Source organism: Anopheles coustani, chromosome 3, assembly GCF_943734705.1.
Source record: "Anopheles coustani chromosome 3, idAnoCousDA_361_x.2, whole genome shotgun sequence".
In the NCBI taxonomy this organism is placed as follows: domain Eukaryota; kingdom Metazoa; phylum Arthropoda; class Insecta; order Diptera; family Culicidae; genus Anopheles; species Anopheles coustani.
This window is the reverse complement of record NC_071288.1, coordinates 73,530,701-73,546,517: the sequence shown is the minus strand read 5'-3', so window position 1 is coordinate 73,546,517 and position 15,817 is coordinate 73,530,701. Positions and strand designations below refer to the sequence as shown.

Below are 15,817 nucleotides of genomic sequence, written 5' to 3'. Positions count from 1 at the left end.
CGTGCGTTTGACAGCAATCTTTTTGGCCTGTCTGTCAGAAAGTCTGTCAGAATGTTATAAACAAACATCCTGGGGATCCTGGTGAAGTTGGGTGATTCTTGTTGTGAAACTAAAATTTATGTAAGTTTTTATATCAAATATCACTTATCTTCTGACCTGCGATTCCAAATTAGTTTGCTTTGCAGCATCAACATGGGCGGATGGGCATTGGAAATCGGGAAAATGGCCCTCTACATGACGTTCCCGGTCGCAATGTTCCATTGGTTCAACCAGCCGGAGTATTTTGAGAAATGGGTAACCGATACTCGGAGGCAGCTGTACCCGCCAGAAAACCCGGCGCACCGCGAAGAGATTCAAAAGTGCATTCGAAACGTGCGAGACAAGCATGATCAGGAACTTCTGAAGGCTCTGGAGGAGATCGAAAAGAAGGAACACAAATGAATCCGCTTGGTACGAATGCCTCTGCTGATATATGGCGGCTTCTTTATAGCATTGTGATGGGTTGTACATAACATTGGTTAAGTAGTAGAAAAGAAATATCTATAGATCAGGCAAATCGTTGCTTCTCTAAAACAGAAAGAAATCCATAAAATTAAAAACAATTAAAAAATGATACCATGCTGCCCCAGTGAAAAAATAGTGTTGATGGTTAAGGTACGTGAACTACCGAAGTAAGTTTGACAGTTCATTTCGATCTTTTCAAAACAATCGCACAGAATCACAACACGAGAACCTTTTCTGGTGCTCTAGAAAAGTGTTGTTTTTAGCGATTTCTTTACGTTTCACATAAAGTTTTTCGTCAAAAGTGGAACTTAATCACAAGTTACTATGGTGAGCCATTTTACTTCAGTTGCCAGATAACAAAGCCACACAATTGAAACACATTCACCCATCATAACCTCCAAAATGTTTTCGATCTGTTCCAGGGTAAGAAAAAGTTTATCGACAAGAAAAATGCTGTCACCTTTCGTTTGGTGAACCGTAGCCAGCAGGATCCTCTGTACGTAGATGAAAGGGCGCCGCAGAATGTGCTGCTTCCGCTGCGTATTCCCGAAAAGTATTCTAAATTGGCAGGTGGTCAATCAAGGCAAGAGCCTTCGGGATCGAAAGTGAGTTTACAATCGCTCCTCGTGCACAGCATGTCGAACTTTGCCAACATATAGGTATTTAAATAATATTTTCTTGTAGATTGATCCGGCCAAACGTAAAACAGAACAAGCAAAGTATGGCGTATTTTTCGACGATGACTACGACTACCTGCAGCATCTACGCGAACCTGGCCGGAACGAGGTGTTTTGGGAACCGATCGATTCGAAGACCACCAAGGAACAGCCAGGGGCGCAGAAGGTTAGCATTAAGCTGCCTAGCTCGGTGTTCGCATCCCAGTTCGAGGAAAAAGAAGGAATTATGAAAAAAGCTGCTAACGCACGCCCTGGACCTCGTCCGGACTGGGATCCGGATGTGGTGGCAGCTTTGGATGAAGACTTCGATTTCGAAAATCCCGAGAATGAGCTCGAGGACAACTTCATGGAACTCGCCATGCAGGAAGGTGGCGGAGGAGGGGATGAATTTTTAGACGAAGACGACGAACAGGATATCGATTCCGACGGTATGGATGACGACTATTTGGATGAGGAACGCGACGGCTTGGGACCGTTGGGAGACGAGTATGGACGGGAAGAAACCAAATCACGCTTCACGGAATATTCCATGTCCAGCAGTGTGATACGGCGCAACGAACAGCTAACGCTCCTCGATGATCGTTTCGAGAAGTTCTACGAACAGTACGATGATCCGGAAGTAGGTGCACTGGATTGTGAGGAAATCGAAGGACACGTCGAGGTGAACGACGATGTGCTGCTGCGGTGTGCGGAAGAGTTCAAGAGGGAAAATGAAGAAAATTTTGAGGTCGAGTTCGAAAAACGCTGGGTCAGAGAACGGTACGTAGATTATTTGGCCGAAAAATTACATGACGTATTGAAAATAATTATTTTGATTTTTACAATAGCCTTTTGGAACTGCAAGAAGAATCTTCGGGCGACGAGCAATTGGTTGAGATGGAGGTGGAAAATAGTGAGCAGAAAAAATGGGATTGTGAAAGTATTCTATCTACGTACAGCAACATTTACAATCACCCGAAATTGATAGAGGAACCGAAGCGTAATCGCAAAATTAAAATCAATTCCAAAACTGGCCTACCCGAAAACGTGCTTGGTTCGGAAGGGGGGAAATTGACGATGAAATCTCTGGCTAAACTCGAGCAAGGCGAAAGGTGTTGTAAACATTTTAAAAGATTCATAAATTTAGTTTTTTAAATTAACCCCGAAATTTATTTATTTGCAGTGCAAAGGCATCTGGTCCCAAATCACTATGCGATGGAAGTGTGATTTCTACCCTGAGTGTGCTCTCTCTAAGGCCAAAAGACGAAACACTCGAAGAAAAGCGTGAGCGCAAAAAGTTACTGAAAGAGTACCGCGCCGAACGTAGAATTGAACGCAAAGCAAACACACAGGCGTTCAAGGAGGAGAAGAAAATGCAGGAAAAGAGCAAGATCAACGCACACATGAACTCGGGCAAAACGATCGTTTGAGTTACGGTGTTGTGGAGTGGAGGAGTGAAATTTTCTCTGTATGTATAATTATACAATGTGCTTTGCGTACATAAATCTATAAACCACGTAACCACGTTTGAGTGTTAATGTTATTTGGCGGATAATCTCCATTTGATCCTGTTGGCCGAATAAATTTCTAATAGTCGATCCAGGTTTGCCTGTAAGTTAATTCTGACACGTCTATCAGGTTCCACACTTTTATCATCCCACTCTATGATTTATCATTCCTAAAGAGACATGGAATAAAAAGCTTATAAGTTAATTAACTGCTACATACTACGGTATTTTGACCATTTTGAATTGCCGAGAGAGATCAGTGTGCTATTCTCACCGTCTCGGCGACCGAGAATATGATCGCGATATGCTGTGACATTTTAGTACACGCGACGCATAATAAAAGTAAACAATCGCACGATCGTGGTGTACAGTGTTGTGCTCTTCAAACACACAGTATGTTTATGTTAGATTCAGAATTTTACAACAAAAAAAAAACTCTAACAAGTTTTATGATAGATAATCCAATCAATTAAATTCGTAAGTTGTATGAAAAGACTAAGTATTCGCCTGCTCCGAACAATAGTTTGTTTTCATTGGCTTGCTATGAGTCAACAACTCATTGAATACGGGTTGATATCAATGCGATTGATAACGGAAATGCGACAACGTGCTCCATGTTCCAAGAGCAGTAGAACAGTCTTACTTGAACAGCGAACTGTTAATGTTGGATTGACTGTACTCACTGTATCCACTGGACGTTGGATTGATTGTGAACACTTCAGCAAATCAAAATGGATCGATCGTGTCTTAAAATTCAAAACATTATGATCAACGGAAACCTCAGTGAGTTGGAGCAATTAGTGCGGAATGAAGACGACAACTCTTCTATTACTAACCTGACCCTAGCGTACGCAGAGCTGAAGCATCGAAACATCCCCCTAACTGCTGAAATAGTGCACTTTGTCGAGTACGAGCTAATAAAGGCAAGCTATCAAAATACCGCTTATCAGGTAGATGGAATAGCAAAGAATGACGAGTTGTCCAGCCGTACGGCAGATATGGTGAAATGCATTGATCTTATCGAAAAGCATCATAAGACGGGACTATATACCGATATCGATGAATCACTCGTTCATCGCCTGCGCCAGACTTATGCACATGTTTTCTTTTTAAAAACACACCATCGGAAGCTGCCCCTTTTGCAGCTACAGTTTTGCATCGGTGTGTTTTTGAAGCTCGTCACGGGAAAGCCCGTCAACGGGTTCGACATCTATGCATTCACCATTGATAAAGGTATTTATTATGTGAGTGAAATTGAGTTATCAATTTCATACAAAACGATACATTGTATAACCGTAAATTTGATGTTACTTTAACTTTACTTCCAGTACGTTTAATACGCTTTTTGATGTTGATCAGGGATGAACTGGTTAATTCACCTGCAGCGAAACTCACTTTCCAGCAGTACATAGAATGTGTGATTGAATGTTTAAAATCCCCGTCAAAGATGCCGGTGCGGGGAATTCCCAAACGAGTTCGGACATTCATAAGGGAAGACATTCGAAAAGATGAATCCATCCTATCTTGCGGTACCGACCTCAAGCCTGCTTTCGATCAGCTTTCCCCACAGCTGCAGACATGTTTGAAAGCTCACTATGAAAAAACGATCGAGTGGGATCGTCGCCGGAGGTCGAAAACAATGTTCAAAGAACTAAACGACACTTATTACACCATGAAGCAGCACTATTCGATCCTGAAGATACTAACGTACATCGACGGGTTGCAGGACGGCAGCGTTCCGTCGTCCCCGATCGTCCCCCACCCAGTGCCATCGTCGACTCGCATTCGCGCCATCAAGCGCACGCTCCAAGTAATTGGTGAAACGATCAAAAGTACGCGCGAAACGCCAAACATTACGGCCAAGTTGAATCGCGTGCTGCAGCTGATTACTTCCGACGTGTTAACCGAGCGCACTAAAGATCTGAGACAGTTCTTTAGCCACGGGTACCCCCTGTCCAAGTGGGAGCTGGAGCGAGATGACCGGGGACAACCAGATAAGCTTGCGACTGTATTTCAAAAAATCGAAACCAACCTTCGCGAAGCACGTCGTTGGTTCGTGTACACGCAGGCACAGCAAAATTTTCGAATTTATCGACAATATTTGGGCTATCTGCGAGGATTCACCTCGATCGAGGCTCTTCGGGACTACATAGCTTTCGTTGGAACGGAGTTTAAGGCAAGCCTGATCCAATCGTTCCTCCCCGAACAGCTGACCGAAGCAAAGCTGCTGATCGAATACTTACTGCGTGACTTCGTGGACCCACCATCGGATGAATCCGTTCGTGAAGAGCTTGAATACATTCTGCGCGAGCTAGAACTACGAATTGTGGCTATTCGCGTAGAAAATAACTCTCTCGGACGATCGGTGGATGAGTTTTTCTTTCTAGAAACCTACGCCCGCCAACCGACGGTCTGTCTTGATCGGGTGCGAGAAATCGTCGATTGGATTCTGGCCAGCACAGAGCTTGCCAACCGACACAAGCTCGTACAGAAGACGGATTTAATGTACGCCCGAGAGTTGATAGTTCGTTTGCAAACGGTCGAACAGGATGAAACGCGCCGGTATCTCTGGGGCAACGTGTGGGAGCGGTTAGCAAAGGAAAGCTTCCGTGGAATCGATGCCCTACTTGGTCGCACCGAACCCCGCATCGACGTGGCACTAGAGGAGACGGTGAGGACACTTCAGGCACTCGGTCTACCGTTGGAGCTAGAGGAATACGTTCAGTTTGCAAACCGAAGGCTGTCAAAAAGCTACTATCCGAATGTGTTCGTGCTGGACAACAAATACCGGGTGCTGAAGGAGCTTATCAAGGATCGACGGGCGCAAGTAAATACCCGGGCAGCTCTGGAGAAGCTAAAAGAAGCACGAAAAACCGATGAACAAGTGCTTCAGCAAATGTTTGACGACCTGCTGGACAGCATGGCGGAATTATTGAACCGTTCTGAACATATAAGCACAGGAAAACTATCCTCAAACGCGGATCATATTGCACTAGAATACTGCCTGTTGGAGGTCGCCGAAATACTCTGCAATGTAGGACTGTTTCGGGACAACATGGCAGATCTTGCAATAACCGCGGTACCGGTCGTTACGGGGCGAAATTTACGAAACTATTTGGCACACGATTTCCTTTCGTACGATGCGCTGACCAATTCGAGCAGGACGGTGGTTTTGAACGCGAAATATTTAGTCCAGAATCGGTTAAAGTTGTACAACGTGGTTTCTAGCAACTCGAAACATCCTTCCATTGGGGCTGACGAGAGCTATGGAATTCAGCAAATCTTTAACCAACAAACCAAATGGACAGAACAGCAGATAGATTTTCTTGATTTAATCAAACATTTTCACACGCACTCGCTGGCTCAAGTCATTGAACAGGCGGAAGAGAGAGATAACAGTGCAAATCTCCTACTGCTGAGACAAAGCTTTCTGGAGCAAGATGTACTATCGATCGCCATAGATGGAAATCCTACCCAATTTATCGAGCAAGTACTCAATTACGAGAATAGAAATGATAATTTTTTCCATCTCCTAATCAACTTTTTCAAGTGCGATCAACTTACCGAAAAGGTCAAAATGCTGATACAGTATCCGCACATGTTTTGCTTTCGATTGGCGCTCAAATATGGCCTACTAGATGTGATACGCAACGTTTATCAATCATGTAATGAGACTACTATGCAGCAAATTATCGATACCGAATTAAGTGCCATGTTCAATCGTCTTCCGAAAGAATTTATCTGCGAGCTGATGAATCTGTTGCCACCGGAGTGGTTTCTTGGTGCGGGTGATCATCTAGGGAACACGATCCTTCACTGGGCCGCATTGCGTGGGGACGAGGAGCTTCTTCGTTTTGTACTCGGCCGCCACCGGACGCTGGTAAATGAGAAGAATAAATTAGGCGATGTGCCGCTGCTGCTCGCATTACGTTACCATGACAACGCGATTGTGCAATTGCTACTCGACTACGGTGCTGATCCTTGCGTGAATGTGAAGATCATACAAACCATTGCTAGGCGTGACAATCGGGATTTGTTAAGTCGACTGCATAACCAGCGGAAAAGGTTCCACTTCTCGGACCCCACCGAAAGTCACCTGAATAATCCACTTCGAGATGCGTTGGAAGGAAACCACTACGAAATGTTCGTAATGCTTCATCGATCCTTTAGATATGGCATCCAGTGTCGAGAGCTGCTGCACCTAGCAGCCCGATTGAATCGAGTTGATGTTCTAAAGTACATGCTGACCGTTTTGGAAGCGGAGCGGGAACACGAAACGCTCATCGATCTCGTAAACGGGGACCACCATTTTACCCCACTGATGTTAGCATGTGGCAGCGGCAACTATGAAAGTGCCGAGATTCTTCTTCAGCACGGCGCAAACGGATTGTTTCGGAACGAGAACAACTACTGTCCGTGGCACTGTGCCGTTCACAGTGGGAACCGAAAAATCCTTACGCTCTTGCTGCCACTGCCGGGGTTAGATGTTAACCTACTGACCAGAGACAAGCGTTCGGCGTTGACCATTGCGATAGAGAACGAACAAAGTACGTCCCAAATTGTGACTCTGCTGCAGGCTGGGGTCATTATCCGGGCAGAAGATGTACTGCGAGCGTGTTTACTAGAAGATTTGGCCACACTCAAGCTGCTAATCGACCGAAGTCCGGAGTTTCTAGCGGCAAGAGACTTTTTGCAACGTACTCCACTCATCATAGCCGTTGTGATGAGAAACGAAGCGATGGTACAGTACTTACTGGACCGCGGGGCCAACATCGATGAAGTGAACAGCATGGGCATGAACAGCCTACACGTGGCAGTGCTCAATAATTTAACTCACATCTGTAGGAAGCTGCTGAGCGCAAATGTTAAAATTAACGCTGAAGATGATTGTGGACGGACGCCGTTGGTCATAGCACTGGAGAATGAACATCTTGCGGTCGCCGAAATGTTGGTACAGTGCGGGGCTTCCGTAGAAAGCGCTTACCGGTTCCGGTATCCGTTGCATCGTAATGCCACGTTATTGCATAAGTTCACGATTGAAAATCGTCCTTGGATGGTGGAGTATTTGATAAGTAAATTTAACTTTCCTTCAGACGTTACAGATGACGACGGAAAAACGGCATCCATGTACGAGAATGTAAGTTGAATTAACTGAGCGACAGTGTCTTGAATAAAATGTGATACATCATAACTGTGTTTTAGAAACCTACTAAGACATGATATATGTATTTTATATGTATTTATTTGTATAAAAAGAATACGTTTCTCTCATATCGGCGTTAAAATATGCTGGAATAAATGTAACACACATTATTTTTAAATCCCACTAACTACACTATGAGCTAATCGCAAAGGTGATGCGTTCGCTTCTTAGTCACCCGGCTCACCATCGGGGATGTAGCTCAGTGGTAGAGCGCTCGCTTCGCATGTGAGAAGTCCCGGGTTCAATCCCCGGCATCTCCAGAGTGTATAGATTTTTTTTTCCCAACCAACTGAATTTTCTCACAATCGATATAATGTTACCATGCTTACTAGAAAACTGTTGTGAAAAATTGGTAGAAAAACATGTTAAAAGCAATTCTTCCAATGTGGCCACATTTTATTGTAGTATAATGGACATGAGAAAAACTACGTCTTAATTATTTCAACATACTTGAAATGAATATTATATAGCATTGAGATGGTCATGTTAATATTTTTATAAATTCTCAGCTCTTACCCAAAAACATGAAGTAAAAAAGCAACAGTAACGAATCAAAATTATTTCAAATTATTACCAAGGTGTAAAACTGAAAAAAGAAGCTTGACCATCTAACCTTGGTCATAAGGTAAATATTTTGGTCGTTCAGTCAACGCTGCTGTCAGTTTAGTTCACAGAACTACTACAAAAAATCTTTTGCAGTTTGCTAATCAACATCCTTCGGCTGTTCAGGATGGCCAACAGTTTGGGCCTATTGCGAAATTCGCTCCACTCAGGAAAATATGTCCCAGTGAAGGTAAGAAACTGTTAATTATACTAGAACACTTTTGAGGTGCAATGCGATAGAGCTATTCTGGTGTTTGGAATGCTCTGGGAACACAAATTGATTATGAAATCTTTTTTTTCATTTACCGATGCGCCTAGGTATCGTCGCAGTGTAAACACACGGCCGCCAGTGCAACACAGCTGGAGAAAATCCGCGAACGACTGGAAAGTGGACCCAACTTTCAAGACTTTGTACAACACCCGGACTACAACAAAGATGACTGGTCGGCGTACGAGGGGAAGCTTCGGCGTGAAAAGGGTGAAAATGAGCGGCTCCGCTTGCCGCCGTGGCTAAAGACGAAGATTCCGATGGGCAAAAATTTCACACGTATCAAGGAGCAACTCCGGGAGCTGAAGTTAGCGACCGTGTGCGAAGAGGCAAAGTGCCCCAACATTGGTGAATGCTGGGGAGGCGGAGAGCATGGCACGCAAACTGCTACGATTATGGTGAGTGGAGGAACCTTGGGTGGGAAGGGAAAAAAACATTGATAAGACAGTCTGACGTTATCAATGAGTAGTGAAGGAATGAAAGTGAATCTGTTTTAAAATTCACCGGATGCTGTATACTAACCACTGTATTTGATTCTAGTTGATGGGCGACACCTGTACACGAGGCTGTCGTTTCTGCAGTGTGAAAACCGCTCGCATACCACCACCATTGGACCCAGCCGAACCAGTCAATACGGCGACCGCGATTGCATCTTGGGGACTGGATTACATTGTGCTCACATCGGTTGATCGTGACGATCTGCCGGACGGTGGCTCAAAGCACATTGCTGCGACAATTTCGGAGATTAAGGCAAGGTAGGACTGATTCCTAAGTTATTCCAGCTTTTTGGATTCAAAATTGACTTAATTTATAAGTTGATGCTTCAAAGGGTTATGAAAGCTTCCTTAATTTGTTTGCTTGCCTTCCTTTAGAAACCCTCGAATATTCGTAGAATGCCTTGCACCCGACTTCCGCGGGGACGTGGAGTGCATCCAGGCGGTGGCCATGTCTGGATTGGATGTGTACGCGCACAACATCGAAACAGTCGAGGCTCTAACACCCTTCGTGCGTGATCGGCGGGCTCGCTACCGGCAGAGTTTGGACTGTTTGGCGACGGTGAAAAAAATCAATCCGAATCTCATGACCAAGTCCTCCATCATGCTCGGACTGGGCGAGACTGACGAACAAGTTGAACAGACGCTAAAGGGTAAAATCGAACTGGAAACATGAGGCCAAAAGTGTTCGAGGGTCACTATAACGAACCATTGGTTTGATCGCTTCCCGTTTTAGATCTTCGCTCCGTTGGCGTCGACTGTCTTACGCTCGGCCAGTACATGCAACCGACCAAGAGGCACCTGAAGGTGATCGAGTACGTGACACCGGAAAAGTTCAAACACTGGGAAGAGCGTGGCAATGAGCTCGGGTTCCTCTACACGGCTAGCGGACCGCTTGTACGTAGTTCGTACAAGGCGGGTGAATTTTTCATCACCAGCATTCTGCGCAATCGGGCGGCGGCAGCGGAGGCAGAAAATACGACGAAACCATCCCACGAAGGGAAGCAAGAGGACAAGCGTTGAGCGACCTTTATCTAGGAGGCCATGCAACCGTTGGCTTTATTGTTTTCTTTATTGCTTCAAGCAAGAAACGTAATAAACGTTGATTAGTTTTTACCGACGGAAACAAGAAAGTGCATTGAGTTTGTGAATTCTAGTTCAGTGCTTGGATCGAATATTTTGCATATGTTTCGCTTGCTTGCTCCTACATTTAGCATAGTCTGGACCATCCCATCCAATGTTTGCATCGTATTAAATTCCTCACCTTTGATGGTGTTTCGTACCGAAATGCCGGAATGTTTTGGCACAATGTGCGCATGACTGCTCCACAAACACATGCGAACATGGTGCGTATGAAAGCACGCAGAAAATCGAACAAGTTGCCATCCGTCACGATCCACATCCTGCCAGTCGGTGGTCAGAAGAAATTGAACAACGCAAGCGAACGGTACGCTGACGACGGGACCCATCTCTTCCGCTGGACGACGACCAATCGTTGGGCGAAGGTGTCCAGCTGGAACACTGCTGTCTGGTCCGTGCAAAAGGAAAGGAAGGCAGGCCATTTTGGTGGCTCTTAGGAGACAGGTCCAGTGGAAAAAATTTAATGATTTAGATCGTAATGCCACTCTTGCTTCATCGTGCCCTCGGTCGTGTTCTCAACAAGTGAGAAAAATTTCAAGGACTCGCCAACTAAGACGGGGTGCTTTTATTAGTGACTGTCGTGTTTTTTTTTCGGGTGCGTGTCTTTCACTCTTCGTTTTTTGTTGACTTCCATCCTGCTGCGTGATTAGCTGTGATTTCTTTTTTCTTCCCCTGTCTTTCACCGTGCGTTCCATATGGTAGGATTTGAAGTCGCCCACAGTGCTTGGCCAGCGAACAGTTGGGTTTGTCGGAATTTCAATCGCAATTAGCCACGATGCCTAGTGCCAGAAGGATGATTCTGGGGCACGTCATGTCCGGACTGTGCTCCAAAATGAACCGCACCAAGCAGCTTCCGGCGGATCTCATGGAAACGCCACTGAATCGATGTTTAACTACGTTCGACATAACACTGCTAGGTAACTATATTTTTCATTGTTTTTGTGTGTATTTTTTGTTAACTTTTATCCCAAAAGATTATTACATCCATACTCCATATCCCATCACCTCACATGTAAGCAGGTGGCGAACAGTTTGTTTACTTGATTGTTAGTGTTTGTCTACTGTTGACTAGTTTCAAGTAGGAGCGTCGTTTAGTATTCTTCCTGTAGGTGGAGTTCATGCTTGCGTTCGTATGGTTTTATTTGGCACAGTATACCAACATCTGTTGGACATGGCCTCACCCATTTTCGTAAGGACCCTAACTAGCAGCTAACGACGTAGGTAAACATTGTAATTTAGCAACGCGAAGATTGATATGAAAATAAAATTGTTAACAGCTAGTAGAACACGGCCGCGAAAATGTCCTCTAGTGTCCCAAACATATGTTTACTAATTGATATCGTCAACTGTTAGAACGATGTGATTATCCTTTAGAATACAATTTTTAAACTATTTTTAAACTCTTCACCTATTTAAAAGGAAATAGTAAGAAGTGTTTCAATGAATAAGTTTAATAAGTAAAAGTGTTTCAACTAAAATTGACGATTTTATTATAATGGTTGATTTACAATATGTTTCCACCTGCATCGTATAGCTATGAATGATCTATTCCCCCATTTCAATAGGTATCGGTCATATGGTGGGTGCTGGTATCTACGTGCTCACCGGAACCGTGGCAAAGGAAATGGCTGGGCCCGCCATCGTACTCTCGTTCACCCTGGCTGGCATTGTGTCACTCCTTGCCGCTCTGTGCTATGCGGAGTTTGGAACCCGCGTTCCCAAGGCCGGCTCGGCGTACGTCTACACCTACGTTTCAATCGGTGAGTTTTGGGCGTTTGTCATAGGCTGGAACATCATCCTGGAGCACATGCTCGGGGCGGCCTCGGTGGCCCGAGCATGGAGTGGCTACGTCGATTCGATGCTTGGCAACGTGGTCGCCAACCTAACGATGGAGGTGACGGGCGAAATGCACGAGAAGTTGCTGGCAAAGTATCCGGACTTTCTTGCCTTCTTCGTGTGCCTGAGCTACGCGGTTGCGCTGGCCGCCGGCGTCAAGGCGACGGCCATGATCAACAGCATCCTGACAACGGTGAACGTGGCCGTGATGACGCTGGTCGTGGTGCTGGGTTTCTGGTACGCTTCGATCGACAACTGGTCGCTGCCGAATCAGGGATTCATCCCCCATGGGTACGGTGGTGTGCTGGCGGGAGCTGCCACTTGTTTCTACGCCTTTGTGGGCTTTGACAGCATTGCCACGTCCGGGGAGGAGGCCAAAAATCCAAGCGTCTCAATTCCACTCGCCACCATACTGTCGTTGTGCGTGGTTACGGTCGGCTACGTTCTGGTATCGGCAGCATTAACGCTGATGATTCCATACAATGAGATAAATCCGGCCGCAGCCCTTCCGGATGCGTTCGGAACGCGTGGCATCACCTGGGCGAAGTACGCCATCTCAACGGGGGCCATCTGTGGAATGACAACGACCTTGCTCGGATCTTTGTTCGCCTTACCTCGTTGCCTCTACGCCATGGCTAGCGATGGGCTGCTGTTTTCCTGCTTCGGCAAGGTAAACACCAAGACGCAGGTGCCACTGCTAAATCTGGCCTTGTCGGGACTGTGCAGTGCACTGCTGGCGTTGCTCTTCGATTTGGAAAAATTGGTCGAGTTCATGTCGATCGGAACGCTGCTTGCGTACACCATAGTTTCAGCGAGCGTCATCGTACTCCGGTACCGGCCGATTTCGGTCGAGGAAACGGTTCATCTTGCACCGGACACTCCCGGGACGGACGAGGAAGATGGCGGCCCGGTGGGAAGCGACACCCTGGCTGCCCCAGCGTCAAGTGGTGGTGGAATTGACTCGTCTTCCCAGTCCAGCACGATCGATCCATCGTCGCCGACAAGTGAAATGATCGAAATCGCACTCGCCGGGCGACTGCGACCTCAGTTCCGCTGGCTGGAACCGGTATTGGGACGCTGTGAGCCGGGTGTGGCCTGTTCCGGTGCGGTACTTATGTTCTGCGTGCTCAGTGTGGCCATCTGCTTCCAGCTTACGAGTTCTTGGGACGAGCTGTACAACGGTACCTGGTGGGCGCTGGGACTTTACGGATTCCTACTATTCTGTCTTGTGGCCTGTAAGTAGCATGTGCGGCTCCCACCGCTTTGCTGTCAGAGATGTACCAAAGTTATACCATTTTCTAACGCCCTACTTATCCGCATAGGTGTGGTAGTTATATCAGCTCATCATCAAAATACCCGCGGACTACAGTTTAAGGTCCCGTTCGTGCCGTACATTCCAGCGCTAAGCATTTTCTGCAACATCGAGCTCATGGTACACCTCAGCTTTTTGACCTGGCTGCGGTTCTTCATTTGGCTGTCCATCGGAATGCTCGTGTACTTCCTGTACGGTATTCACAACAGCAAGGAAGGCGAACTCGGTACGTCGTACTCGATGCTGATGTCCACGAACGAGGCGATTCGGGGCTGGGGATCGACCAGCACGGCGCTTGGAGGTGGCACAAAGGTAACCGTCACGAAGATCATCAAGGGGAGAATAAGCCGCAAAACGGCCGGTGACAAGCAGGCGATCGTCGACGACGACGATGATGACGATTCTTAAATGGAGTCACGATAAACCAAAACGGTTAGGACCACTGTTCCATTTAAGTGAACCGTATCAGTTGAGTTTTACTATGATAGAAGAACGATGTTTTATCAAGACATTCCGTTAGACTTTAACAGGACGCTTGGTAGTCACACTTGTCTTAAGTACATTACATTCATGGTAGACTTAATTCGATGAGCTTTTCTCAAAGAAGAATTTGGTAAACTTTACGATAGACATATTTGTTAGGCAGACCTTTTACTTGAACATTTTCAAACAACTATAAAACAACACTTAGTCGTATTTCAAAGGGACTAATACTGTCTAAGCTACTTGCAAACTAATAACAGATGCAAAATGTGTTAACAATTTTGTACGATGCTATCTACCAAAGAAACGATTGCCATTACCTCTCGGGCAAAGAAACAAAACGCACCTGTCATATTACTTTGTAATTAATGTTTTTGCTAAGGACAAACATTATGTTGATGGTGTACGTAAATGATGATTTATGTTTATTAAAAAATAACGAAATTTCATTAAACACAGTATTAGATATCATGCTACTAACAATTGCCTTAGAAAAATTAATGTCTCCGCATGAAGCTAGCGTTTCTGTCCTTTTTAAGTGAACATTGTAGTCTACAGCTGGGGTAAAATATGTGTACGCTTTGAAAGGACCCGTTTAGTAAGATAACTATCCTAATATATCTGAATAATTTGCGAAAGTGTTGCTAGTTTAAATAATTGTTATGTTGTGATACACGAAAATATGCCTAACCCTACCATTTCCGAGCTACTACTTTATCCTTCCAAGGACTGTTAATATCTATACATTTTTTAAAGAAAATAAGTCACACAACAAATATCAAGTCCAGTATTTTATGGATTGTTTGGTACGTCCGATACAGTCGTGGCAAGCGAGCCACTGTTCAACCACCGACCTTAGACGCTCTAAGCACTATACAGTATGAGGAAACACTTTTAAAACGGGTAACTTACGTCACTAACAGGCACCTAATTTTCCTCTACCGTTGCTTTGCTGTGTAAATCATACAAAGCAAAGATTTTTTTATTGAAGACCTTCCCATTAGTTTTTCTCGCAAAGCGATACCTTTCGTAGTTTATAAGCCGCAAACAATATACATACATTCAAATTGGTAACCGAATAGTGAATCAAGCCGTAAACGGCCGCTGTATATTACAAAAAAGTATAGTAGAATTTAATGCACGGTCAATAAAAGAGTACATATTCATATTGCAAAACTACTGAAAACACGAAGAGATAGATCACCACGCATCGTGTTTAGATAATTGTCCGTATCCGGTACTTGTTACAGATTACAGTAATAACTATACTTATCTCGTAACTCAAACTAAACATGGCACACGAAAGCAGACTAGCAAAGCATAGCAGACAAACTGGCTAAGTAAACGAATGGTTATTATCAGAAAAGGTGTCGCGCAAACATCCATTAAAACACACAAGATAGCTCCAAGCATAATCGGACTACCAGAGTACACTAGATCAATTAGTAGTTTACAACTACGCCACAAGTTTCTATCAGTTCTACAAGGTTTTTTATCTACACCTACTGATTGCGATGTGTGTGTTCAATACATGCTTCGAATATATTACGAACATAAATGCAAAATTACGACATAAATAACCATTAAAATGCAAGCTACCATGAACCCATCAAATAAGAACAATAAAATATATACACATGTAACGAATTTAATGACTATATTTATTCTGTTCCGAATTATTTTCATGCCGAAAAGTCGTTAAGCACGTTCAAATATTTCAGATGCCACGTGTCGTGAAAAGTACTATGAACAGACATACATGGGAAGAATTGGACTATACCCTATAAATAGCGTAGCCTTCGATTTTGTT

General features: G+C 44.8%; 5 protein-coding genes and 1 non-coding gene across 6 annotated transcripts; all 6 read left to right on the top strand.

Annotated features, from left to right (window-relative positions):
• The first annotated feature begins 18 nt into the window (after nt 1-18).
• On the top strand, nt 19-548 carry LOC131263495 (protein PET100 homolog, mitochondrial). The gene is made up of 2 exons (XM_058265739.1): nt 19-120; nt 186-548. Exon 2 carries the CDS (start codon nt 193-195, stop codon nt 439-441), a length of 249 nt encoding a protein of 82 aa, XP_058121722.1. The 5' UTR covers nt 19-120; nt 186-192; the 3' UTR covers nt 442-548.
• A 141-nt stretch (nt 549-689) lies between these two features.
• LOC131271424 (protein LTV1 homolog) lies at nt 690-2,758 on the top strand. Its single transcript, XM_058272847.1, has 5 exons — nt 690-831; nt 927-1,109; nt 1,189-1,940; nt 2,009-2,272; nt 2,344-2,758. The coding sequence occupies exons 1-5, from the start codon at nt 829-831 to the stop codon at nt 2,588-2,590; spliced, it is 1,449 nt and encodes a 482-aa protein (XP_058128830.1). The 5' UTR covers nt 690-828; the 3' UTR covers nt 2,591-2,758.
• Nucleotides 2,759-3,399: 641 nt separating this feature from the next.
• On the top strand, nt 3,400-7,821 carry LOC131258762 (uncharacterized). The gene is made up of 2 exons (XM_058260141.1): nt 3,400-3,901; nt 3,997-7,821. Exons 1-2 carry the CDS (start codon nt 3,400-3,402, stop codon nt 7,812-7,814), a joined length of 4,320 nt encoding a protein of 1,439 aa, XP_058116124.1. The 3' UTR covers nt 7,815-7,821.
• Nucleotides 7,822-8,059: 238 nt separating this feature from the next.
• On the top strand, nt 8,060-8,131 carry Trnaa-cgc (transfer RNA alanine (anticodon CGC)). The gene has a single exon. It is a non-coding gene; the product is annotated as a tRNA-Ala (tRNA).
• Nucleotides 8,132-8,538: 407 nt separating this feature from the next.
• LOC131272550 (lipoyl synthase, mitochondrial) lies at nt 8,539-10,372 on the top strand. The gene is made up of 5 exons (XM_058274311.1): nt 8,539-8,664; nt 8,793-9,140; nt 9,283-9,497; nt 9,615-9,889; nt 9,973-10,372. Exons 1-5 carry the CDS (start codon nt 8,602-8,604, stop codon nt 10,257-10,259), a joined length of 1,188 nt encoding a protein of 395 aa, XP_058130294.1. The 5' UTR covers nt 8,539-8,601; the 3' UTR covers nt 10,260-10,372.
• A 694-nt stretch (nt 10,373-11,066) lies between these two features.
• LOC131258476 (cationic amino acid transporter 4) lies at nt 11,067-15,638 on the top strand. Its single transcript, XM_058259802.1, has 3 exons — nt 11,067-11,293; nt 11,942-13,447; nt 13,535-15,638. The coding sequence occupies exons 1-3, from the start codon at nt 11,152-11,154 to the stop codon at nt 13,930-13,932; spliced, it is 2,046 nt and encodes a 681-aa protein (XP_058115785.1). The 5' UTR covers nt 11,067-11,151; the 3' UTR covers nt 13,933-15,638.
• Nucleotides 15,639-15,817: the final 179 nt, after the last annotated feature.

What these genes read in the sequence shown, in the direction of transcription:
- LOC131263495 (XM_058265739.1), top strand. Translation starts at nt 193, where the DNA reads ATGGGCGGATGGGCATTGGAAATCGGGAAAATGGCCCTCTACATGACG.
- LOC131271424 (XM_058272847.1), top strand. An exon ending in AAACGCTGGGTCAGAGAACG is followed by an intron (nt 1,941 to 2,008) that starts GTACGTAGATTA and finishes TTTTTACAATAG; the next exon opens with CCTTTTGGAACTGCAAGAAG. An exon ending in AAACTCGAGCAAGGCGAAAG is followed by an intron (nt 2,273 to 2,343) that starts GTGTTGTAAACA and finishes ATTTATTTGCAG; the next exon opens with TGCAAAGGCATCTGGTCCCA.
- LOC131258762 (XM_058260141.1), top strand. Translation starts at nt 3,400, where the DNA reads ATGGATCGATCGTGTCTTAAAATTCAAAACATTATGATCAACGGAAAC. An exon ending in TGCATTCACCATTGATAAAG is followed by an intron (nt 3,902 to 3,996) that starts GTATTTATTATG and finishes CTTTACTTCCAG; the next exon opens with TACGTTTAATACGCTTTTTG.
- LOC131272550 (XM_058274311.1), top strand. Translation starts at nt 8,602, where the DNA reads ATGGCCAACAGTTTGGGCCTATTGCGAAATTCGCTCCACTCAGGAAAA. An exon ending in GAAAATATGTCCCAGTGAAG is followed by an intron (nt 8,665 to 8,792) that starts GTAAGAAACTGT and finishes CGATGCGCCTAG; the next exon opens with GTATCGTCGCAGTGTAAACA. An exon ending in AGTTGAACAGACGCTAAAGG is followed by an intron (nt 9,890 to 9,972) that starts GTAAAATCGAAC and finishes TTCCCGTTTTAG; the next exon opens with ATCTTCGCTCCGTTGGCGTC.
- LOC131258476 (XM_058259802.1), top strand. Translation starts at nt 11,152, where the DNA reads ATGCCTAGTGCCAGAAGGATGATTCTGGGGCACGTCATGTCCGGACTG. An exon ending in GTTCGACATAACACTGCTAG is followed by an intron (nt 11,294 to 11,941) that starts GTAACTATATTT and finishes CCATTTCAATAG; the next exon opens with GTATCGGTCATATGGTGGGT. An exon ending in ACTATTCTGTCTTGTGGCCT is followed by an intron (nt 13,448 to 13,534) that starts GTAAGTAGCATG and finishes TTATCCGCATAG; the next exon opens with GTGTGGTAGTTATATCAGCT.